The sequence below is a fragment of the Ochotona curzoniae genome, unplaced genomic scaffold, assembly GCF_017591425.1.
Source record: "Ochotona curzoniae isolate NIBS_2020 unplaced genomic scaffold, NIBS_Ocur_1.0 contig_1302, whole genome shotgun sequence".
NCBI lineage: Eukaryota > Metazoa > Chordata > Mammalia > Lagomorpha > Ochotonidae > Ochotona > Ochotona curzoniae.
The window spans coordinates 3,973,214-3,999,034 of record NW_024465035.1 but is presented as its reverse complement, the minus strand read 5'-3'; the positions used below and the strand labels follow the sequence as shown (position 1 = coordinate 3,999,034).

At 46.1% G+C, this 25,821-nt stretch overlaps 1 protein-coding gene across 2 annotated transcripts in view; it reads right to left on the bottom strand.

Moving 5' to 3' along the window:
* RYK (receptor like tyrosine kinase) overlaps window positions 1-25,821 on the bottom strand; it is a 57,394-nt gene that overhangs the window by 13,190 nt on the left and 18,383 nt on the right. The window contains exons 3-10 of one of the 2 annotated variants that reach the window (XM_040962770.1): window positions 23,810-23,909; window positions 22,206-22,340; window positions 20,488-20,541; window positions 16,191-16,335; window positions 10,381-10,481; window positions 9,957-10,082; window positions 7,754-7,840; window positions 1,979-2,048 (exon numbers count right to left, since the gene is read on the bottom strand). In XM_040962770.1, the coding sequence (XP_040818704.1) occupies window positions 1,979-2,048; window positions 7,754-7,840; window positions 9,957-10,082; window positions 10,381-10,481; window positions 16,191-16,335; window positions 20,488-20,541; window positions 22,206-22,340; window positions 23,810-23,909 (818 nt within the window). Of the gene's footprint in view, window positions 1-1,978; window positions 2,049-7,753; window positions 7,841-9,956; window positions 10,092-10,380; window positions 10,482-16,190; window positions 16,336-20,487; window positions 20,542-22,205; window positions 22,341-23,809; window positions 23,910-25,821 lie in introns of both variants that reach the window. The other variant, XM_040962761.1, reaches the window with a different exon arrangement.

Below are 25,821 nucleotides of genomic sequence, written 5' to 3'. Positions count from 1 at the left end.
TAACTACGAGAGCCACCTTGTACAGGAGTGCCCATGCCAGGGACAACAGTAGGACAAAATATTCAGATCCTCGTCCAACTCCAAGCCCTCTGTGTGGATCTTTTCTCAGGGAAACAAGGAGGAACGCAGAATGATTCGTGTCTACTTGCTAACAAACCCACACACCCTAAAATAATGACAAGTTTACCCACAGGATAACCTGAGGATACCATGATTTTAGGGTGATTAGCAGTTTCCCAATCTCCTTAACCCTAAAAATAATATTCTTCTCTTTTCTTCATGGATGAAATTCAACTAGAGAGCTCAGGCATTTTGTACAGACACGGCAAATTTGCACTGTGAGGCTAAATGTTTTATTCTACCACTAAAAGAGTAAAACCCTACTGGACAGAAGCAACACTGGGTGGAACCTACCTGCGTGTCTACCAACAAATGAATGTATAAAGAAAATGGTGTATATGCACAATGGCATGAAATTCTATGATTTGCAGGAAAACGAATGGAACTGGAGAACATCTTGTTAAGTGAAATAAGCTGGACACAGAATACACTGCATACCATATCTTCTCTCTACACAGAAGTTAAACAAGACAGCTGATATGAATGTGGTTGTGAAGGGGTTGAGAAGGGTTGGAGGAGGTTGGATAAAGTTTACTAAACAGTTGCACAGATCTAACAAGTTCTAGTATTCCTGGCGCAACATGGCTAGAGTTCACAATGACCTATTTGTTCTATATTTTAGAGCTAGCTGCAAGGCTCCAAATATAAAGTAACAATATGAGGAAACATATTCTCTTCATTACTCTGCCTTGATCAGTGCATCTGTATCCCTGTGTTGAAATACCACACTGCATCCCATGAATATGGATAATTGTTGCTAATTAAAATATTTTAAAAGGAAAACTCTAATGAAACCATTTTAATGGTTTGAGCTTGTGTCAGAGGAAGCCAAGAGGAAACTTTTCATTAGGCCAAAGGTTCTTGGCTTGCTTTATTTGACAATTTGTCGCTGATGTTTATTAGTCATTTGGAAATCCGTCTCCACGCAGTGCCAGGAGTCTTCCGTCCTTCCTATGAGCGGCTGCACTTGGACTTACAGCGCTTCTTCCTGCCTGCTGGAAACATGTCCTCTGCACGTGAAGTGTCTGGCCTGCCCTTTCTTCAGTCAGGATTTTAATCCTTTTAAATGGAAGGCACTGTTTGTTGATCCTGTTTAAGCAACAAGCTGTACCTACTTAATGAGTTCTTCATCAATGTTGCTTCACTTTCCAGTTCTGAAATTCGTGCTTCTTTATTATGGTTTCCAGTGCTCTATCCAAGTTCATTTTCTCCCTTGAATTCATTACAGTGTTATTTTTGTCTACCGTTTTAGCTTCACTAACTAGGTTCCTTTGGGTTCTGCCTATCTGTCCCCTTTATTTGGAATACACTAGTGTGTCTTCTTGTAGAAGAAAATGGGGGGGCAGCGTTGCAGCCCATTGGGCTAAGCCGCCACAGGCAACTCCAGCCTTTTAAAATACATGCCACAAATACACTACGAGTCTAAATACGCATATCTAGAGCTACACAGAAGGGAGACACGTGCACTGAGCCGTCTTGACAAAGCATCACTACCGCATCCAGGAGACAGCGTTCATTGTGTTGATTATTCTCGTCTTTGCTATTCTGTACGTTCAAGCTTTCATAACATTTTTAACAAACATATATCACCCTGCTATTTCTGAAAAAGGCAGATACGCTCATAAATATGCATGAACCATCTCCAGAAAGCGGAGCTCTGACCATCCAGATGTGTTATGTGCTGCATCCTTAGACTCACTGTGCTTACAGATGTTGTGCAAAGAGCATTCAGTTCACCTTTACATTTAAAAAACGAAGCTACTGCAGAAAGCTCAGTTATAACTCACGCCCGTGCCCCGCACAGTGCGGCCTGAGCGCCCCGTCGTGCGCGTGGAGACGTGGCGGCCCCTCCTCTCACCTGTGATGAAGGCCTCGCAGCTTGCAGCTCTCGGTGAGCATCATTGTCACCTGCACTTCAGAAGCTTGATCTGGACAGAGAAGAGAAGCCGAGTGACCACACCGCACGCAGGGAACGGACAGCTCGCGCTGCTAGCAAACGCTCCTCGTGGACTAAGGTGGATTTCCACCGCAAGTTACAACTAAATCTAAATAGAGCTAAAGTTCTACTGCACTGACAGATCAAATATCACAGAAACTTCTACGTAAAAACCAGAAATCAGTAAAAGCGAAAGCAACAGCAGATGGGAAACACGGCTCCAACCCGGAGGCATCAAGGACAGCGTCCTTTCCTCCCTTTACGGAACTTACAAACCAGCAAGGGAGAACACAGACGGAGGCTGGCGACAGAAGGAGAGAGAGAAAAGCCCAGCAGAGCAGCAGCACGGCTCTGAGCCTCACTCCACAGACACTGAGGAATCCAGCTACGCCGTTTGGAAATCAAGCAGGGCGGCGGCTCCGCTAAGAGTCTATAGATAAAGATTCATCATCCCCTATATGGACGGGGATTTCAAATTTTTTGCACTAAAACTTCGATTCTTTTACTTCTACAATTTATTTCATTGGAAAGGCAGATTTAACAGAGGAGAAGAAACAGATCTTCCATCCAGTGGTTCACTCCCCAGTGGCTGGAGCTGAGCCAATACAAAGTCAAAGCCAGGAGCCAGGGGCTTCTTCCGGGTCTCCCACAAGGGTGCAGGTCCCAAGGCTTTGGGCCTCCCCAACTGCATTCCCAGGCCACAGGCAGGGAGTGGATGCGAAGTGGAGCAGCTGCGACACAAACCAGCACCCACATAAGAGCCCAGTGCCCGTAAGGCAAGGATTTAGCCACTAAGCCATTGCACCAAACCCATTTTTAACTTCAGCAAATTAGAACTGAAATTGACTTTTAGGTCAATGTTTTGAAAGAACAATTTGGTAACGCAATTTAATAATATCTTCAACCTGCATCAGCAAAAGAATATTTAACTGTCACATAGTCGCAAAAACCCAGGATTCTTCATCCTATACAGATCACTATTTCAATTAAGATTTTTCCACTGTTTGAATAGAACATTCCTATTAAATGGTGCATTTGTGCTGTGAAACTAAAAACGCTTTAAAAAAATTTTTTTTAAAAACCAAAGAAAAATTCGAATACAGTGTACCCTTACAAACATTTTCAAAGGAAGCAGTAAATGGTTTTTAATGGCAACAGTAAAAATACTGAGAATATTTCTAAAGCCTCCGGCTCACGTGATAGGATGGACAGGATTCAGCAGACTGGCACCGCCAGGCTTCCAGCAAGCACTGAGCAGCACAGCCCAACCCGGAGCTGGCACCACGACCAGCACGCTCACTCCCGCGGCAGCAGGGCCGACACAGCTCACATCTAACTGGCTTCCTGTGGTCCCTCTTCCATTACTTGCTAGCACTGTCTCCTTTCAGGATAATTTTTTGTCTTAAAGTTTTTGTTTAAGAGTTCTGTAAGAATGTGCAAAGACATTGAATTACTTGGTACAATTTTTAAAAAGGTGCTCTACACCAGCGTCTGCTTTAATAAATTCTAGTGAATGGCAGAACGTGCCCAAATTCTTCTCTCTATAACTTAACTTATAGTGAAATTGAGACCTACTGGGAGTTGGGAGCGTCATACATATATATGTATATATATATTTGGGGGGTAAAGATTTACTTAAAGAATTAGAGAGGGAGAGAGGGAGAAGGAAAGAGAGCGAGAGAAGTCTTCTATCCATTGGTTCACTTCCCAAATGGCCTCCACGGCTGGAGCAAGAGCAGGCCTAAAGCCAAGAGCCAGGAAGCAGGAGCTTTCTTCTGGGTTTCCCATGTGGGCGCAGGGGGCCAAAGCACCTGGGCCATCTTCCACTGCTTCCTGGGCTCATTACTGGGGGGCCGAGTTGGAAGTGGAGCAGCCAGGACTTGAATCAGCATCCTATGAGATGCCAATGCCACAGGTTGCAGCTTAACTCACCATGGCACAGTGCCAGAGCGGGGAAGCTCTTTTGAGGACTGAAAACCAGTAATATGATGGGGGTCTCCACCCAGGTATTTAAGAGTTAACTCCTCTCTCAACTGGCAAGGAAGGAGACTCAAGTACAACAAAAGGTAATCGCATTGCACCTTTTTATACATGCTTATTTCAAGTGCCCCTTTTTTGTTAACATATATACCTTTTCTGAGACGTTAACTTTGAAAGTATATTCCTATTTGAACTGGATTATACTCTAACAGTCATTTCAAATAGAGAAATAACTGTATACATTTAATAAGAAAAACTCAATTTTCCTGGACTCCTCCCCCGGCCTAGCCTTAGTCTTTCAATTTTCAGCAATGGGAAGCCTATCTTCAAAATGAACACACCTGAGAAAGGCGCTAAACCCAACTCCTTCACGCCCAGGTCACAAAGGAGCACAAATGATGGAGCGGAAACAAGTGCTAATTTCCAAACTCACACCAATTGAGCATTATAAAGAGGACAATAAGAACTTAGTATCAATAACCCTACTGCATTTTATTTATTTTACGGAATTCAATTTCACAATATTTACTGTGTGAGACTCAGGTTTCCAATTTCTCAAATTTCATACTGGAATATCCATTTATTTAGTCTGTGCACAGAATTATTAATTTTAAAGAGCCAAATCTAATTTCCTGCTTATGCCTAAGACAAAGGCCAATGTTCTCTAAAGGACTGAATTTGGAGCCACTGTTGTAATACAGTGGGTTCCTGGTACGCCAATATCCCTTATGGGTACTAGTTCAAATCCCAGCTGCTCCACTTCCCTACAGCTCAGGGATGACCCACACATCTGGGCCACTGCTGCTCACACAGCAGGCCTGCATGGAGCTTGGAGCTCCTGACCACTGCACAGACTGGGGAGTTCAGCTGCAGATGGAAGATCCCCGCTCCCCGCCCTCTAACTCTGCCTTTCAAATAAAAAAACACATTTAAAAAACAAAACAAAACAAAAAAAACCTTGTTTTTTGGCCATTTTATGCAAGCCTCTAAATGTGCAGCATGCAGCAAAGCAGACAGATCTGTGAAAGAACACTTTAAATAGCTTCAACTGAAAAAATACTCCGAAAGAGTGAATTGCAGAGATAATCATGTGCATCCTCTGCGCAGCTGCGCGCGGTACCCTGCTCTCTGCTCATCCTTCCTGCGAAGCATCCTTCACACCAGGTACCCTGCTCTCTGCTCATCCTTCCTGCGAAGCATCCTTCACACCAGGTACCCTGCTCTCTGCTCATCCTTCCTGCGAAGCACAGCCGTATCTGAGGACTCACTCTACTGCTCTTATTTCCACCCAGCTGTGAAAGAACGTCATAATTACAGCCAGCAGTAAGGCAGAGAAACACCAGCCGACTACAATCCAAGTATACACAGGAGAAATGTTATCTTAGGGAACAGTCCCAGTATCCGCATTGTGTTTTCTTATCAATATTATTTCCTTCCCCACCCCTTCCAGCCCTAATCAACCCAATTCTGTCAATTCAAAACTTTCGTCAATTTAAAACTCATTCACAACATATCAGTAATAGCCAAGTTCAGAACAATCCACAGAATGCTTGCAAAGCCCAGAAGAAACAGTGGAACGAACGGGAAATGTTTCGGTAACAACCAGGAGAACAGTGATAAAACAACTGTTTCATTAGGGCCCGGCGCGGTGGCGCAAGTGGTTAAGTCCTCGCCTTGCACGCCCGGGATCCCATAAGGGCGCCGGTTCTAATCCCGGCAGCCCCGCTTCCCTTCCAGCTCCCTGCTTGTGGCCTGGGAAAGCAGTCGAGGACGGCCCAAAGCTTTGGGAACCTGCACCCGCGTGGGAGACCCGGAAGAGGCTCCTGGCTTCGGATCGGCATAGTATCGGCCCGTTGCGCTCACTTGGGGAGTGAATCATCGGATGGAAGATCTTCCTCTCTGTCTCTCCTCTCTGTATATCCGCCTTTCCAATGAAAAAATAATAAAAATAAATCTTTAAAAAAAAAAAAAAAAAAAAAACAACTGTTTCATTAAACTGCTTGTTCAAGGTTCATATTTATAACAACATGTAAACTATCCTTAAAAACTAAAGCGCCTACGGGACCCTAACCTAAGTGTTAGCCTTTACAGTCTGGGGGTGAATAAATACCAAATCAGACAGCAAGTTAATCATTAGTTTTATGATACAGGGTATGTGATTTGAAGCAAGTAACCTTGCTAAACTATAGACAGTGATATTTCAAAAATTTTTCATTAAAAGCCATAACCTAATTCTTCAGAAATACACATAAATTTTTCAGACATTCCATGTATTCTTTAACTTGAAAACTTCGCTTCCTGGCCAGCCCCCTGCTAATGTGCCCAGGAAAGCAGCAGATGGCCCTGGCCACTGGGTCCCCATACCCACGTGGGAGACCAGGTGACGCTCAGGGCTCCTGGCTTTGTCCTAGCCCAGCTCTGGTCACTGAGCCCATTTGGGGAGTGAACCAGCAAATATCTCTTTCAAGTCTGCCTTTCAAATAAAATGATGAAGAAATCTTCTAAAAATTTTACTTCATAAGCTTCGTACGATTCTGCTGCCTATTTACAAAACGAAATGACTTTCCCCTCAACAAAGTACAAAACTTGTTCTTCAGAAATTACTATCTTGTCATTTCAGTGCATATCAGGTATCCACAGTAAGTGTTTATTCCACTCAAAATGAACAAGTCCGAGTTAGGATTGTGGCAGAGCAGGTTAAGCTGCCATCTGCGCCTCTGACTCTGTGCCAGTGAACCTGGGACAGCAGTGGAAGACTCGGCACCAAGCTCAGCATGCGCCGCTCATGGGCGAGCCGAGTGGCGCTCCAGGGTTCCTGGCTTCACACCGGCCCTGGCCAGCTGTGGCCACTTGGGCAGGTAAACCAACAGACACAAGATCTTCTCTCTCTCTTTCAAATAAATAATTGTTTTTTCTTTAAATGAAAGACTTAACTATGAAACAAGAAACAGAGAAAGGATTTAACTAGGAATTATTTAAAATATCACTCCTAAATAATTAAATTTCTATATTATGAAGTCTTGCAAATGTGTTGTTATTGGGGACTAAGCCATGTACAAGTAAAGACAATATTGTAATATTTTGACAGGAATTTTGAGTAAATTTCTATAAATCAATAAATTAAGAATTAGATCTCGTACTTCAAAATGGCTCCAGGGAAGAACATGTACGAACAGACATGTTCATGCATATAAATTAGTGTTATTACTTTGATGAATAATTTGAAAACATCCATAAAGTTTTAAATATACACACCCTTTGGGCCAGCAATTTCAACTACTGCCATGTCTGTAAAATTCTCTCTCTCTCCCTGGACACAGTAAATAATAAAGAGGCATGCAAAAGGTGACCAGTGGCTATCCAATGAAGTGCAGGGAATCATCTTAAAATGGTTTTACCAGTCTTCACTCTCGGGAGGGAAAGCTGCAGGCAGTGTACGAGGGGAGACGGCACTGACAAAGGGCTTTAACTGCGGGAAAGTCAGACATTGGCTGCAGCAACGACGAGGCAGACGTAGCTTGAAGCCTGAGTAATGGCTAACAAATCCTTACTGCCTTCCTTCATCAGACTTCTGTTTTCCGCATCTGTCAGATACATCTCAAATCCCCGATAAAGGCAGTCTTTCGGAGAGAAATTAACCTGGATTTGGGCACACTGAAGATCAGACAGAAACATCCTGGGATGAACCACCTCAGGATGCATGGAAAGAAATCATACCTTTAACTGTTTTTACAAATGCTTCTTTTTCTTTATTTGGATCTTTTTCATCTACTAAAATCCCATGGAAAATACGTCCAAAAGTACCTAAAAGAAAGAATAATAATTAATGAAATTATATAATAACCAAAGTGCACAGCATGCCTAACAAACACAAGGGCGTACAAACAGTATCATCACTCACCGTCAGCCTGGCCTGGCCGTCCCTTGCTCAGCAGTCTGCCCTTCTAGCCCCACTCAACTTGACCCCGCCACGTAAAGCTTCCCTTGTTGTTGAGCCATGAGACAAAACACCTACTGCCCCCTCTTCGCAGTACCTGGGCCCATTTTCAAGTACTTCTAAATATTAATTTATATATAATTAAAAACAAAATCTACAGATGTGGGGAACATATGCAAACGTGCACCTGTGTATATTTATTTATATATATTTATAAGTTCACCACAAGATTATACTAATGCATATTCCTATTAGCAATGTGGAAGAGAGCTTGCTCCTCTTACCCGACCAGCTACTGTAGCACCTAGCCTACTAACTTTCCCTAACTGGACAGATTCAAGATGGCATGCAGCCACTGTTTGATTTGCATTTATCAGAACCGAACCTGACCAGTTTTTGAAAATTTTTATTAGCTACTGTGTTTTCCGAAATCAAATATCATTTCATTCTTACAATTACATATGAAAAATTATGAAAAATCTCTACATATTAACGTATTATATATGAAATATAAAGAAATACAACAATAAAAAAGCTAATTTACGCTTGAAAATACCAGAGAGCAGTCGGTCCAGAGCTCCTCAGCTCCCCACATCACAGCGCAGAGTCTCTCCTTCCGGTCAAGCAGAGACCAGAGTCACTCGCAAACGCACTACTCCTCATCCTTCGTTTACTTACTCCCCTCAGGCCCCAGAACACCTAAACACCAGACGGGCCAGAGCTGCAGCACAGACAGCTAAGCCTCCGCCTGCAGTGCTGGCACCCCATAAGGGCACGGCTTTGAATCCCGGCTGCTCCACTTCCGACCCCACTGCCTGCCAACGCATCTGGGAAGGCAACGGAGCACAGCCCAGGTGCTCGGGCTCCTGCACATGTGGGAGACCCACAAGAAGGCCCTGGCTCCTGGTTTCAGACCAGTTCAGCTCCAGCCACTGTGGCCATTTGGAGACTGAATCGGAGAATGGACGCCCTCTCCATCCGTCTCTCTGTCCTTCTCTCTCTTGCTGTGACTGCCTTTCAAATAAATAAATACATCTTTAAAAAGAGAAAAGTGACAGTCATAACAAGTGACATTCACACTTTAAAAAGCCCCCCATCCCCCAAATCTGCTTCCAGTAACTACCACCTGCCACTGAGGGCAGTCCATCCTGAGGGCAGTCCGCCACTGAGGGCAGTCCGCCTGAGGGCAGTCCATCACTTAGCTGTGACCAACCAAAAGCATCCCGACCAACAGACAGACGCATCTTGAAGGACTTACACGCATCGGAAACATCTAAACGGAATAACAATGGCTTCGAAGAATAACCAGTTAAGAGCTCAATGCAGTACTTAGCTTGCTTTCTTCCTTCAGTACCTCCCTCGTCCCCTAAAATCCAAAACTGGCCCAAAAGGACTAGCAAAAAAGGAAAATCACTAATATTCACCAAATAGTATTATGAATTAGTTTATTTAATGCATATCATCTCATCCAATCTTCATCACTAGTCTGAGAGTTGCCAATATGGTCTAAGTTCACCGCACAGGACACAGAGACCAAAGACAGTAATTCCTCCCAGGTCACACGGGCAACTAGCCATGGGAGACTGGAGTCCAAACCCTGTGCCTGTTCCCTTTGCTAGAAATCCCCCGGTCACCTGTCGGAGAGTGACTCAGGACATCTCGGGGTCCCCCGGTCATCTGTCAAAGAGTGACTCAGGACATCTCGGGGTCCTGCTGGCAGTCATTTGAATTCATAACAAAATAGAAAAACATTAAATGTTATAGGAACTAATTATTTATGCTTTAATCTATTTCAAAATCAAGAATTGCACCAGAGTCTGAGCTTCTTTAACATTTAGAAAAAGAAAATCATTTTAATAAAAGAGATATATGCTTTTTTATCCTCACACACAATGAAATGCTTAAAATCATGTGATTCAAAAATTTTTTCAGAGGGCTACCATTAAACACTACTTCAACAGCTCATGTTCAAGTAACAAGTACCTTCTTGGAGTACATCTCTCAAAGTGACCCTCTCTCTGGACATGGCTATGTCCTTCACCTTGGCTTTGGCTTCCAGAAGAGTGACACTCCTGAGGTCGTTCTTCTCTATCCGCAGCGTGGGGTAACCTGAGGAGCCAACAAAGCCAAGACAAGCAACATAAACACACGAGGCCAACACCCTTGGGATGCTACCAGGGCCAACTGGCGCGGGCAGAACATCAGGACTCACGTCACAGGATGAGCGGATGTGAACACAGCCATCAAGGGAGACTCGGCCCCAAGACACAACCAATTTTAAAGAAAGGCCTTCCCGCCTATCAAACCTTCCAGAATATTAAACTGCAGAACTAAAACAAGGACCCCCACCTTCCAGCCACACAAAACAGGCTTAAGAAATCCGTTTCAGAATTAAGTTAACTCTTACTGGTGATGGGAGTTGCATTGTTGGGTGTGTCAGCTCTCAGGTACTGTGTCGTCTGGGTGGATGGCTGAGACAGGCCTTGGGAACTACTGCTGGCGCTGATGCTGCAATTTCCAAGAGAGAAACACTGTCCAGGTCAGCTTCCCATGCATACAAAACGCACGCAAGTCCCCAGTCATCACAGTGCAGGCTGACCACCACCATGTCCTGAACGGAGTCCCATCTGCTTTCGTGCGGAGCTCTCGGCTTCTCCTGAGTCACCACGCAGCTTCATGTTACCCTAACTACTCAAAGCAGCAGCCATGGGCCAGCCACACTGACATGGTGGGGGACTACGAATCAGCTCGGAAGGACAGTCCAGCCAACTCAGGCTGCTTTTCAGAGAAAGGCCAGCAAGGCCTGTGCGAGCCTACAGATGACCACACCAAGTCAGACGTGGCCATGGGCCCCAGGCTGCACGGGGAAAGAGGATCGGGCCTGGTTTAGACTGCAGGAACATCTCCACCCCGGGAAACCCAGAAGGTGACAGGCTAGTCCTGTGCTCACGGTTCCTACAAACGAATGCTTCTCAAACATGCACTTCCACCTTCTGCGTGGGTCGGATCCCCGTGCCTGGCATGCCATGCACGTCGTCTGCCCACACCAGTCCCTGTGAAGTGATGGTACCAGCGAAGGCGGCATGGAAACCCAGTGTGAAGAGCGACTGCAGGCTCTCAGGCACACACCCAATTCCTGAAATTTACAAATCTTCTCATTGACCCCTCCCACAAAATAGGCCTAAATTTTAGAAATTAGTGATTTCAAAATGCGTAACAGCAAAAGGCTGCTATATGATCTACATTACACATGAAATCACATTTTATCGATTTTAAGAACCCACACATACAACTGAAAATACAAATCTAGAACACAGTATGAATTCTATGCAAGCTTTTTATCACTAGTGATATAATCTGTTATCTGCTAGTAAAACTAAAACATTCTGAAAAGTCACAATAAGATTAATATAGTAATGTCTTGCAATAAACATCTGAAAAGCACTTAGGTGCAAGCCATTCTGTCTAATATATTTGCCTCATAGAGCACCTCTCCAGCAGCCTCTCCATGGGACGCCCAGCATTTCCAGTTGTCTGCTTTTCCTGGGCCTGCCCTCAGCCAACCTGCCCAGCCACCTTGCTGAAGACGCCATGCTTCACTCCACCAGCACACAGCACATGTAGACTCAAGGACCAGGCTAGAAACATGAGCAAAGAGGATTCTCCTCATGAGGAGGAAATGAGGAAATAAAGGACTTTGGTTTAATCATAAACTAGCAATAAGCAATGAACCTTGCAGGAGTTTGTGAGGCTGAGATTGGATGACACACAGAAAGCTCAATTAAATATCAACTGCAGATGACACACAGAAAGCTCAATTAAATATCAACTGCAATTGGCATCGCTGTGGTAGATCCACTAAGTGAACAGCAGGTGGCACTACTGTGCCACCTCAGAATTCCAGAAAAGCTGGGGGTGCACAGTAATTGCTATCTGGTACATCTGAGTTTTCATTTGTTCAGCAGACACGAAGTGGGAAAGGAGGAGCAAGCCATCAGGAAGCAAAGCCTCACACGAAGTGGCGCCCTGAGACTCACCGTTAGAGAAAGGCGAGGAGCAGGGGCTACCTCTGACTCCACCTAAATCCAAATCCACATGGGAACAGGAGAATTACGCTCACACCTATTAGCATATTAGTCTATACAAAACTGATTTTCACATGCAAGATTAGTTCTAGAGATGGTGGGCCTGCTTTAGAAGCTGGGATTCAAGGTCAGTTCCTAAACACCTATTATAATCTGAACTATTTCCTGTACAACTTACTTTTTCATTTGCTCTTTCAACAAGTATTTGTAAAGTGCCATGTCACACCACACACCGTGCTGACTGCTGGGAAATCCAGCAATGAACACAAAGATTCCTACTTTCAGGAAGCCTACACTCCACAGGGTTTTCTCCTTAATGTCGGCCTTACTCCAAGCTCCACAAAGGCCGGAAAGTGTGTGCCCACTCCTCCCTGCCCACACTCGGGCCAGTGCCAAGGAGCGATCGGCAGAGCACACTTCCCTGGCCTGGAAAGGCAGAACGGCTGCTTCTGAGGGGGCAGCTGCTACAGACCGAGGGGTAACGACTACTAGGGTAACAACAGTGTGGTCACCCCATCCATCCTGCTCTGCACATCTGACCGTGTGCCACACGCCGTTAGGAAACAGAGAGGACTTGACCACCAGCAGCGGGAAGAAGGGGAAAACAAAGGCACTAGCAAGCACCAACTTGCAGCACCACACCAAAGGAGAAAGCACTTTCCACAGACAGAGCAGCCGGGGAGACCTGCACGGCAGACGCGCTTTGGGGAAAGCCCCGTGTGGGGGCACGTCAGTGTGACATGAGCAGGGGCACTGTCTCTCCGGGACAGGCACCCCGCAGAAGCAAGGCAAGGCTGGGCAGATCCACTTGCAATGCCTGCACAGGGAAGGCAGTGCACACAGTGCCCACTGCCTGGCAGGACTCCACCAGGAGTACCAGGGACTCTGGCTCCCAAGGGCCCAGAACTGAAGTACTCAGCTACCAGTCCCGCTGCAGGAATCCCAGGGAACACCTGTTCTCACAGGGATGCTGTGACGAGCGATGCAGCTAATTAGCGTGGAACACATGCAGCAGAGTCTGGCCACGGACAGTCCCACAGGAGTGCTTCAGATGAGCACAGCAGTGAGTTGCTACATCCGTCAACAGTCACGGCCACGCTCCTAACCATCCAGGCCTCCACACGCTCTCCAACTGCAGGGAGCTGTTGCTTCCACCTGGGAACACGGGCAGTGATTCCCACGAAAAGTGGCGGAGGGGGCAGAATGAGAAAAACTCCCGGGAAGCGCTGGGTGTAGTAACTGGGAAGCAGAAAGCACGGGCCAGAACGGCGGCCATCGCATCCTCAGGGGCCCTCACACGGAAGGAGACGTGGCCGCCAGGTCCTGAAGGCTACTGGATTGCTAGAGGGAAGCTTCCTGGTCACAACTGTCAGCTTTCGTGGCCTGTAACAAGAAACCCTGACAAGCACTCTGCAGCCTGATGATGGCACCGACTACAGGCAGGACTGGGCTCCAAGCCCCTGACCATCAGTGCATTAAGCCCTAACCACACCTCTCAGGCACCCCGCTCAGATCTATAGATGAGGAAGGCAGACTAGGGATTATCTACCTCTGATTTATGGATGAGGATTAGAGGTGAAGCTCTCTGACCACCCAGACCACAGAGCCAAGAAGGAGAACTACTGGACTGGACCAGGTATGAGTCACATACTCCACACTCCTAACCAAATGGCAATGAAAACACACCAAGATCAAAGTGCCAAAAAACTAGACAATGAGAATGCCAATTAATGAGTGATAATTCATTATTGCAGTAGCAAAGGTGTATGGCCCAAGAAATCTGAAAGTTCTGACACAACTTTGGCCCACATGGATTCAGTCTTAGCACACACACAAGCATTCAAGAACGCAACCACGGGTGCACGTCTGGCTCAGCAGCTCAGACATCACTCGACCTGCCTGCATCCCTGCTTGCATCCAAGTCCTGGCTTCCCTCCCAAGTCCTGCTTGCTACATGCGTACTCACTGGGGAGCGGCAGTGATGGCTCAGCTGGCTGGGCTCCTGCCACCCAACTGGGCAGCCTTGACCGAGTACAGCTCCTGGCTTCAGCCTGGCCCGGGGCTCAGTGCTGTGGTGTTCGGGAAGTGACCAATGGATGGGAGCTCTCGGGCTGACTCCGTCTCATATAAATCATTCTTAATGCAACAGTCCGCATTGCAAAGACTGCTGCAAACATCACGTTTGCCGGGAAGCCCTCTAGTCTGACACAGATCCTGTCCTATCAAAACGCTCCTGTTACCCGTCCGCCCTTCGGGTGCTGCTGTTACCTGCTTTACTGTAACATCTACGACCAATGTCACCAGGTATGCAAACATGTTCTGAAACGCAACAATCCTAGCCCTTTCTGTTCCTTCCGTAGCCGGTAAGGAAAAGCCAATGGTGAAGACAGGCAGCCCTGAGCAACAGAACTGATCCAGCCCGGAGTGAGACACTGCTCTCGAGCTGGGCAGGACTTAGCTCCTACAACGAGGACGAAGACAAGGTCACCAGAAAGTGGTCCTGAAGGAAGCAGTGCCGTAGGAGAGCTGTGCATAAAGGAAAGGGAAGAAAAAGAAGTGAATGGTTGAGGCTTAAAAAGACTTCATGAAAAGATGGTGCTGGATTTGGAAATTGAAGAGCAACAGTTTGAACTGGTAGAAAACACAGAGTTCTGTGGGCAGAAGGAGAGCAGGGCATGAAGCAGGCCTTTGAAAAAGGTTAAGTTCTGAGAACACGAATGCCTTCAGTCAACAGCCAGGACTCAGCGAGGAGGGAAACGAGAGCTCCGTCCCGTGAACAGTCCATCGTTGACTGGTTACGACTTGCTCCCCTCGGCCAGCTCCGACTCGCCGAGGCTGTGACAAGCGCCTCTTGGATTTCCACACTTGCTACACCTCTCACGATCGCCATGTTGACACACTTGCAAGAGTTCCTATCAAAGATGAAACTTCTGATGCCAGGAAGTATATCATTACTTCTGGCATTCCCACTCAGTGAAATACCTAATGCAGTGTATGCCAAGATGACAGTCCGCTAGTTATCCAGGAAGCTCTGAGACACTGCAGCCCACACACCCAGACTGATCACACCGCACCCCGACAGGTGAGGCCCATGAAACACTAACGTGTAACCAGGCCGGAGACAATGTTTTAACCCATAATGGGGACCTGGCATGGCGGCCTAGAGGCTGAAGCCCTCCCTCTACACACACTGGGATCCCATATGGGCACCGGTTCTAATCCTGGCAACCCTGCTTCCCATCCAGCTCCCTGCTTGTGGCCTGGGAAAGCAGTTGAGAATGGCCCAAAGCATTGGGACCCTGCACCCACATGGGAGACCCAGAGGAGGCTCCTAATTCCTGGCGTTGGATCAGCTCAGCTCTGGCCGTTGCAGCCACTTGGGAAGAGAATCACTAGATGGAAGATCTTCCTCTCCGTCTCTCCTCCCCCCTCTGTATATCTGACTTTGCAATGAAAATAAAATTTAAAAAACTCGTAACGGATACACAACAATGTCTGTAAGATGAACTGATGGCTGGATGGACAGAACAGCGCAGTGTCAGTGTTATGGCACAGCAAGCTCGGATGCTGCCTGCCGCACCAGCAGCTGATAAGGCTGCTACTCTACGGGTGCTGCTCCACTTCTGATCCAGTTTTCTGCTATTGTACCTGGGATGTAGCACAAGACCGCCCAGGTGCTTGGACTCCCCATCCATGTGGGAAATGCGGATGACACTGGCTCAAGACTGCTGCTTCAGCCTGGCCCAGCCCCAGCCTTGGCAGCCATTTGGGGAGTGAACTGGTGGATAAAGTCTCTCTCTCTCTCTGTCTCTCCCCCATCTCTCTGTAATTTTGTCTTTCACGTTAGTAACAAGTCTTTTTTAAAAGAAGCAATAGGAGTACAGAACAGGGTGCAAAAATGTCAAATGCAAAAAATACACCTGATTCCTACTTCTTCCTCAGCAACTAATAAGTGGTTATTTCTGACTTCACAAATAAAATAGAATCAGAGAACTCGAAGCCATGTGTAGGACACCGTACTCTGCCTGGAGCCGGTTCAATCCTCCCTCCTCCCCCTGCACTGTGTGCAGGAACTGACACATGTGCAAATAACAGCTCTGAATTTTATCTGGTTCCAAAATATGTACAATACCTGTCATCCAATTCAATCCTCTTCATACTATGAAGGTGCAAAACAGCCAATATTATTGCTACAAGAAATATCACTGCGCAGCAAACCCCTACACTGATATAAAACACGCGTGTAGAGGTGGTGGGGGCTGCGTGTACAGGATCATCTGAAACAAAACAAAAGGCACAGTGAGCTTTTTAAACAAACACCACTGCTCGCTTAGTGACCCCTCTGCACAGCGAATAACAAGATGCCTGTTCCGCAGTCACTCTTCAGTAAGATCGCTGCCTGGAGCTCACACAATTTCTCACCGTTTTTGCTGTAGTTTTGAACAGGCCTTCTGGACAACACGATGACCGCTGTGCACAAGTGGGATGCACAGACCACACCATCGCAATGCCATCCGGCAGGCATCACCACGGCACAGGGAACGCTCTCGGGGTGCCGCCCAAAGCAGTGCCCATGGGCAATGGGCACTGAAATGCGGCCAGGGTAACCGAGGAACCGGGACTTCAGCTGGATCTGATTTTAACTTAAAAAGCCCCACGTGGTGCAGCAGTGACCGTCCTGCGAACACAGGCTTCGGATGGCTCCTGTCCCAGTGAGGCAGGCTGGAGCTATCAGGGACCACCGGCTCAGGGCAAAGCAATGAAAGGAGGCGCCAGTGACAAACCGTTCATCTTTTTCTTTCTTTTGAGAGTAACAATTACATCCCTTTACCTGTTTTTAAAGATTTCATTAAGTAAAATGATATTCAGCTTTACATTTTTTTAAGAGAAACAGAAAGCAAGACTATATGGTGAACAACTCAGTGACACAGACTTACAGTCACCAACCGAGAACGGACAGATACTGTCTATGTGATACGAGCAAGGAGAAGCGACGTGACTGGACAATTGTGAGCTTTGACAATGAGAGAATCACAGTTCTACTGAATAAAAACTGAGGAATCTAGGGGGTTATCCTAAATGACGTAGAAAAGCACTGCAAGAAATGACAAACATAGCTTCGATTTTTAAAAAAATTACACAGTGGGTTAAGCAGCCCTGCAATGCTGGCAGCCCTCGTGGGCACCGGCTGGAGTGCCAGTTGCTTCACTTCTGCTCCAACTCCCTGATAATGTACCTGAGAAAGCCCCAGGACCCACGAGGGAGACCTAGACGAAGCTCCTGGCTCCTGGTTTCAGCCTGGCAGCCCTGGCCATTGCAGCCACTGGATACTGAATCAGTAGATGGAAGATCTCTTTCCCTCTGTAACTCTAACAAATAAACATATCTTTAAAATAAATACATAAAAATCTACAGTAAGCTTATGCAAGGATTTAGGAGACCCATGACTGTACGCTGCGTGGAGAAGGCTGTGGGGGAGCAGGAACAGAAGGGTAACGAGTTAGACCCCGGTGCGAGGGGGAGGGTCCCAGGGCAGCTGAGGAGTCAGTGCAGCTGAGCGGTGAACAAGCCTCGTGAACGAGCTGCACTCACGCAAAAGGAACAGCACGAATCAACACGCTGGCTTTGAGAACCAATAGGGCGTGCTTTGTTTTTAGTTAAATTCAGAATACCTAGAACAAAATCCTACGGAGATGTAAAATTGACAGATATATAATCTTGAGTTCTGAGGATAAGTCAGGATAACAGATATAAGTTGTATCGTTCAAAACATGGAAACAAGACTGCTTTCTAAAATTAAAGTTTGAATCAACAAACAATAAATCGTAACAAATCAAGCCAAAAAGACCAAATGCCCTCTGGGGTACGTGGGGTGGGCTGCAGCCTAATGAAGGCTGACTTCCTCAAGGAGACTGCACGCCATCTCCCGCAGAACGGGCAGCAAGCAGCCCACAGCACACGCGGCAGTGCCGCCCACGCGCTGATGCAGGATGCCACACACGCCACTGCCCCACAGCACCGGCGGCCACACCTGTGCACGCTCAACTCCTCTCCTCTCCACGACACCGACCCACGGGTGTCACGAGAGATGTCCCTTTCCTCGGGAAGCTGTTGTTCACCACCGTGGCTGAGGTCACGTGTCCCCGTCAGGTTCCCGCAGCCCATGTGCCTCTATCACTGCCCACTGTCCTGGCCATCTCCCAGCCACAGCGGAGAGCACCGAGGGCAAGGGTTCTCTACCCTGACCAGCCACCCGGTCCGCCAGGGAGCGTCCATAAATGCTGGTGGCTAGCTCAACAGGAAAGAAGAGCAGTACAAAGGAGCAAGGAAGGGACCGAGACCAAAACTTGCAACAGCTCTCTTACGAAAAATAAGCACCTGCTGGACTTTAAAGACATGGCCTCATCAGCAGAGCTGTCGAAGTAACCTTCACAGCAGTAACATCTTTAAAACATTTTCCTTATCAGATATTTAAGTAAAATACCAGTAGGCATCATTTTGTATTATTTCACCTTCAAAAAAGATCTGCTATGTAGTTTTCCTTAAAACTAAGAGATTTATCTGCTTTCACTGGAAAGGAGGATTTACAGAGAGGAAGAGAGGAAGAGAAAGATCTTTCAGCCCCTAGCTCACTTCCCAAATGGCCACAATGGCCAGAACCAAGCTGAGCCGATCCAAACCAGGAGCCGGAGGCTTCTCCTGGGCCTCCCACCAGGAGCAGGGTCTCCAGGCTTCGGGCCAGCTTCCTTTACTTTGCCACGCCACAAGCAGGAGCTGGATGGGAAGCAGAGCTGCCGGGATTAGAACTGGTGCCCATATGGGATGCTGGCTCTTGAAGGTGGAGGATTAGTCAGTTGCCCCATCACGCCAGCCCTGCACGTGTAGTTTTCACAGCACAAAACCACAGAATACATGTGGAGACTATTAGATTAATTTGAACGTGGATTAGCTATTAAAAGATATTAAGAAGTTAATTTTGTTATATGTGATAAATCTGAGTAATTGTTGGGTGGCTGGTGTTTTTGTTTTTTGCTTTTTCAAGACATTCGCTCAGGGGCTGGCCTGTGGCAAACTAGGTACACCTGCCGTTCGCAATGCCAACACCCCATAGGGGCACAAGTTCAAGTCCAGGCTACTCCATCTGTGATTCAACCCCCTGCTAATGTGTATGGGAAAGCATCAGAGGACGACCCAAGGATTTGGGACCCTGGAAGAAACTCCTGGCTCCTGGTTCCAGAACAGCCCAATTCTAGCCCTTGCAGCCAGTTGAGAAATAAACCAGAAGATCAAGATCCATTGTGCCTTTCCAATGAACAATTTTAAAAAGATTCACACAGAGACACTTCTGGATCAAACAGCATGATGCCTCGGATGTGCTTTAAAATGCTCTGCTCCCTAACCATCCAGAATGTTCTTCGATGCAAGACCATGGGCGAAACGCTCATCACCCTGAAGCTGGGTAACTGGCACAGGGATTCATCAAAACACATTCTCAGGTTGAGTATACTCAAAATGCTCCAAAAAAACACCTGAAACATTGACTTCCATGAAGAGAATTATTCATTTATGGTAACTGCTATTGCTATTAACAACTATATCAGGAAAATAAGATCTACTATGTGTTCATGCAAAAAAAAAAAAAAAAAAAAGGCCTGCTCTAGGAGCTACTCATAAGTCAGTACACGCTCCCCACGACCTCCGTGCGCGTCGGCACTGCTGCTGTGACGCAGCCGGTGAGCTTGCATTCTCACCTGGCTGGGGCCGAGACACAAGTCCGATTTTTTTTTTTTTAAGATTTATTTTTTTTTATTGGAAAGGCGGATATACAGAGAGGAGAGAGAGGAAGATCTTCCGTCTGATGATTCACTCCCCAAGTGAGCGCAACGGGCCGATGCTATGCTGATCCGAAGCCAGGAGCCTCTTCCGGGTCTCCCACGCGGGTGCAGGGTCCCAAAGCCAGGGCCGTCCTCGACTGCTTTCCCGGGCCACAGGCAGGGAGCTGAAAGGGAAGCGGGGCTGCCGGGATAGAACCGGCGCCCATATGGGATCCCGGGTGTGCAAGGCGAGGACCTTAACCACTGCGCCACCGCGCCGGGCCCACAAGTCAGATTTTTTAAGCCTGGGCTAATGAAGATCTTACACATATTTCATGTTCACACTTTAATTAGAATACATTGAAAAGACATAAAACAGATTCTGGCCTGCAAAAGCTTTTTTAGCTTTTTCAGATATATTATGAATACACTTCTCAAACTACTCAATATTCTGGCAGTTTCCTTTGATCCATACAACAATCTAGAAAACATCAACAAAACACCGCATACCATTGTTATCACTCAACACAATGGAACCTCTAAGCTTTGTGAAAATCATGTTTATATTCAATTAACCATTTTTATCCCTAATAAAGTTAATATAGCAACACTTACAAATAGTTCTGCTAGTGTTTTTGTCCAAGGCTGAAGTTTTTACTTCTTCAAGTTCTAAATTAAGAGAGAGAAAAAATTATTTAGGGATCCTTTCTCTTTCATAAAAATCCTTAAGTACTCTAAGTTGCATGAATTCTTCCTCTAATGTAATTCTGGGTTCTATCAGAAGACTGCTTGAGCTAAGTAACAAGGCTGTTTGTTCAAAGATGGTCCCCTCGATCATCACGCAGCAGTCCAGCCAGCACTAACCAAAGGCGACCAGCTGCTCAACAGTACAGGGTTTCTGGGACCGAGAAGTCCGTGTGCACTAGAGGCTCACAGCGCACATTCACAGAGCGTAATGACCCCAGCGGCTGTGGACCGGCCCAACCTGCCCGCACCACAAGTCACAGCCTCCGGCCACAGGGACCTTTTCTTGCCAGTAACACTCCATAATCCAATCTCCTTATGTCAGGTTTAAACCGCCTAAGTTGGATTGCAGAAACTTTAAATTCACCTTTGATTTTAACATTAAACAAAAGTAGGTAAATAACCAAATATATTAAAACTGAAAAATGTATCTGAACACAAAAACCAAAAGGCACTAACCCACTATTATTAAAATGTATGTTCTAATGCAGTGTAGCTTTTTAAATTAGCATGTATCTGCACAGGAGTCAAGCTCCTCCCCTTGCTGGCTTCAGGCAGGCTGCCACCTTAACGAGGACACTGCGCATGCAGGTGCATCTCAGCTGTGCTATGCGCGTGCGGGTGCATCTCAGCTGTGCTATTGGGCTCCCTGGCCTCACAGGTCAGCCAGCTCAGAACCTCAGCTTCCTCCTCTTCCGAAAACGGGGACAATACATGAACGAGGCACCCAAGGCTGCTGGGGGAACTAAATGGGATGATTGCGTGTAAAATATTTAGACCACAGTAAATATTCAGTACGTACAGCAATTTTTTTAATTTGTGGCTTTTTAAAAATCACTTTAGATACTAACCAATTCTACCTATGCAACCTGAATTTGTGTAACTTAAACAGAACGACAAAATCATTTTATCCAGGACCCTGCACGCTGGAACTCATTCACACATACCATCATTTCCTGGGTGATAACAGATTCCAAAATGAAACATGACTAGCATTTATGAAGTACCCACATATGATATTCTATGTTATAGCTTGATTTAATTATTCTTTAGAAAATAGAAACAAACAAAAAAAAAACCTTATGAAACCCATATTGTGCCATTTTACCCATATTGTGTAATTTGCCCCAATGAAAGAGCAGAGCTACCATCCGAGCCCAGGCGTCTCTGACCCCAGAGCAATGCTCTCACACGAAAGCAAACTCACAAAGAACACACAGCTGCATGCAGTCACCCCGTCACCCACACGCACAGCTGCGTGCAGTCACCCCGACTCCCACACGCACAGCCGCGTGCAGTCACCCCGTCTCCCACATACAGCCGCGTGCAGTCACCCCGTCTCCCACCAGATCCTGGATCTCTACCTCTCAGTTCCAGCTATCCCAGCTCACTTCCCTAATGGAAAACATGGCAGCAGTTCCAACAGGATTTCTAGGAAGCAGGGACTGAGAGAGGCCCGCATGAGATGTGCTTTCTCTTCTCACTTGCAACCACAGTCAAGACATGCTCATAATCAAATGTGTAAGCCAAAATTGACTTCTGACCTCACACATCTATGTAAAACACATTTTGATAAATAAATTTCTTACTTTTGTAGCACATTTTCCTTCGTTTAAAATTTAAGACTGTGAAGTTTTTTGAGGCATTTACTGTCAAGTTGAGTTGCATTAAAATCATAACTTCAGAATCTACTTTGCCAGTGCAGGAAAGCTCGACCCGAAACACTTAAAAAAAGAAAAGAAAAAATGTTTAATTTTCTAAAAACAAACATTAATGCTCTAAATGGATCTAATGAACAATTCAGAATTACTGTGATGCAATACAATTTAAAGTAATTAAAAAAACTAATTAGAAGCTTTCAGATAACTTACTTTCAGACCTGCATAGTTCTAGACATCAGGTATCTCATGCGTTAAGGATACTTTTAAAAAGAGAGCATTAAAGAACAAGCCAAGACACACATGAAGAGATGATTTTTAACAGATAACTGACTCCTAAGTCCTACCCTACCGATACAGTAGACAACATTCTAAGGCTCACTCTGCTGACCCCTGCCTGTGCTACCAGGAACAGCAAACAACAAAAGTCACACAGCACAAAGGCAACTCACGATGAAAAAGTAAATATAAACAGATAAACAAATCTGACCAGTTCTCTAAACATTCAATGAGTAACTAGCATCAGGTAACACACTCCAATGCTGCCTTCCTTTAAAAATAACTTGCAGATCCTTTTTCTGTAATTTAGAACAAATCCTTCTACCAAAAAGCATATCAAGATATGGACATTTCCAAAATTTTCCAGTGATCTCTAAGAACGAATCTCCCTTTCTACATTTCTGAAAGCTTAAATTAATGAGTATCACTAATAACATGAATAAGACCGCCAGGAGAAGTCTGATAACACTGCTGTGGCTCGTGACTTCAATTGAACAATATTTCTGTTTCCTTAAGCTCTCATAGTTCAAGTGTTAAGTTGGCTCAAACAAGATAGTTAAAGGAGATAGTTCATTTACTCATAAATGTACACAGCGCCTATGCAGTGTCCAGATGCTCTGCTACGCAACAAAATGACAGGATGAAATAATCAATTCAAAACAAATGCAGCAGGAAGAACAGAAGAGAAGGAGAGAAGGATGCAGGGAAATGGCAGTACGAATTGTGAGTCTTATAGAGCAAAATGAACAGGATTTTAGAAAAGTAGATGGATTCACATACAGCAGCCAGCACATTCAAGGGGGCGGACATGGGAAATGCTAGAATGCGGGGACAAGCAGGTGCAGCAAAAATGCTGAACGGGCGGGTGGGGCTGGGAGGTTCAGGTACTCGGCTGATGGGACTGGGAGCCCTGATGACATCCTGCGGTCAACAGACGAGTACGCGGTGATGATCCAGGCCACACTGTGGGAAGCTGGACATCACCGAGGGAGGACAAGCCTCAAGAGGGGCCTGGGACTGAAGGCAGTGCCAGCAACGCACACAAGGACATAAAGGGAAGAGCTGAGACACACATTGCTAGAAGAACAGTAAAGAGAAAATGATTTAACACTGGGGCAGATAAACAATGTTTTTCAAACCTGCTTTTACTTATACCTATCAAGGAAGACACTACACATCAACCAACCAAACCTTCTTTTTGGAATATGGGAACACAGTTGCAAACAGTGTTGAACTGTCTGAGGACTCTTACTCACCTGACAAAGTACGTGGAACTTCCCCCTGAACAGAAATGTTGACCTGGGGCATGTCCATAGCCACATAATTGTCTACTTGGAATCCCAGCTTATATTCAACCTGTAAAATGGAAAGAAATAAAATTGTATCCATAATAACACAAAGGGCTGAAGAATACTAACCACTTCATTAACCGTTCATTAACTAATCAGTGTCCCAGCCTCTTTTTAACCAACAGGTATTTGCCTTTCTATTATTTTTTTGAAGATTTATTTATTTTTATTTGAAAGGCATATTTACAGACAGATCTTTCATCTACTAGTTCATATCCTCAAGTGGCCATAACAGCCAGAGTTGGCTGATGATAAACCAGGAGCCAAGAGTTTCCAGGTCTCCCACATGGGTGCAAGGGCCCAAGGACTGGAGCCGTTCTCCACTGCTCTCCCAGGTCACAAGCAGGGAGCTGGATACAAAGTGGGGCAGGTGACACATGAACCAGTGCCCAAACAAGTCGCCGGCACCACAGGTGACAAGCCGCGCATGAGTCTTGTGTAGGTGCACAGTCTAGTTATAAAAACACCCAAGTTGTCAAAAACAGTCCCAGGAATTTTCAATTTCATAAAAATTCAACCCAGTGGGGCTGGTGTTGTGGCAAAGCAGGTAAAGCCAGTGTCTGCAATTCCAGCATCCCATGGGGACAGCAGTTCAAGTCCTGGATGCTCTGCTTCTGATCCAGCCCCCTACTAACGGCCTGGAGAAAACAACAGAGGAGGATCCAAGCACTTGGACCCCTACCACCCACAGGGGAGACCCAGAAGCAGCTCCAGGCTCCTGGCTTCAGCCTGGCCTAGGGGAGTTGAGACAGAACCAGCAGCTCATTACTTGTCCCTGACGACCCTTCTGACTGACGCAAGCCAGTGCTGAGGTCCACAACACGGCTGGTGGCTGACAGATCAAGGTGTGCTGTGCGGACCCATCTTCCTAACAAGCAGCTCTCTACAGAACTTCTAAGCCACACAATGTCTGGCCTGCTCAGTGTGGCTTGACAGATCCAAGCAGCACCAAGAACCACAGCCCTACTCTAAGGCAGCAGCCGCCGCTCCTTCTGTAAGGCTGAAATCCACGACAGCTGCCACCTGCCATGGCGGCTCCACCTCCAACGAAGCCTTCCACATCACATCACTCCCCAACCTGCACACCTTGGTAAATATGGCACCCCTCTCCCATTCAGTGGTCACAGAGCAGCTTTTAAAGAGTTAAGATGGACAGAGCCATGGCATGGTGGGTTGGGAAAAGACTGGGGAATAGGGGAAGTTCACTCTTTAGGAAGATTAACTAGCAAAAACAGGATGCAGGGGATTGTCAAAGATTTCTTTTTAAAATAAGATATACATGTTTCTGTATTAATAACCAAAAAAAAAAAAAAAAGGAATGAAATGGCAAATAATAAAGAGGGAAAAAGTACCATCTCAGACTGTAAGGAAGGGACCGCCAATAGGCCTCAACTAAGGCAGAGGTGCTGTTACACTGACAATGAGCAGAGCTCAACCCAACATGCGCTTGGGCTCTCTATACTCCAACGTCCTAAAACACTCGTGGTGTGCCAACATTAAACTTCTCCTTTCCATCAACAACCGTGGAAGGTTAGATTGTCAAGCGCATGTTCCTAGCAAAGGAAGTGGTTTTGCTGCAGCACAGTAGGGGTTTAGCAGTACCTTACCTAGGTGGTGTTTTAGCACATCACAACACTACTGCCCCTGCAGGTGCCACAGGGCTACAGCCAAGCAGCAGGAGTTGGAAATGAGCTGGCTTTCCAGCAACCCAGCCTCCAGAATACTTGGTTCTCTCTCTCCACCCAGGCTGCATCTGAACAGGACAACAGCTGGAGGCAGGGACATTAGGAAGTCAGCACAGTTAGTAACCCTGGACATGGAACTGTGACATCATATGGTCCTCAGGTAAAGTAGACATTTTTCTGAGTTTCAGTTTTTATAAAATGAGGATAATACAACATGCTATGACTGAACAGGAT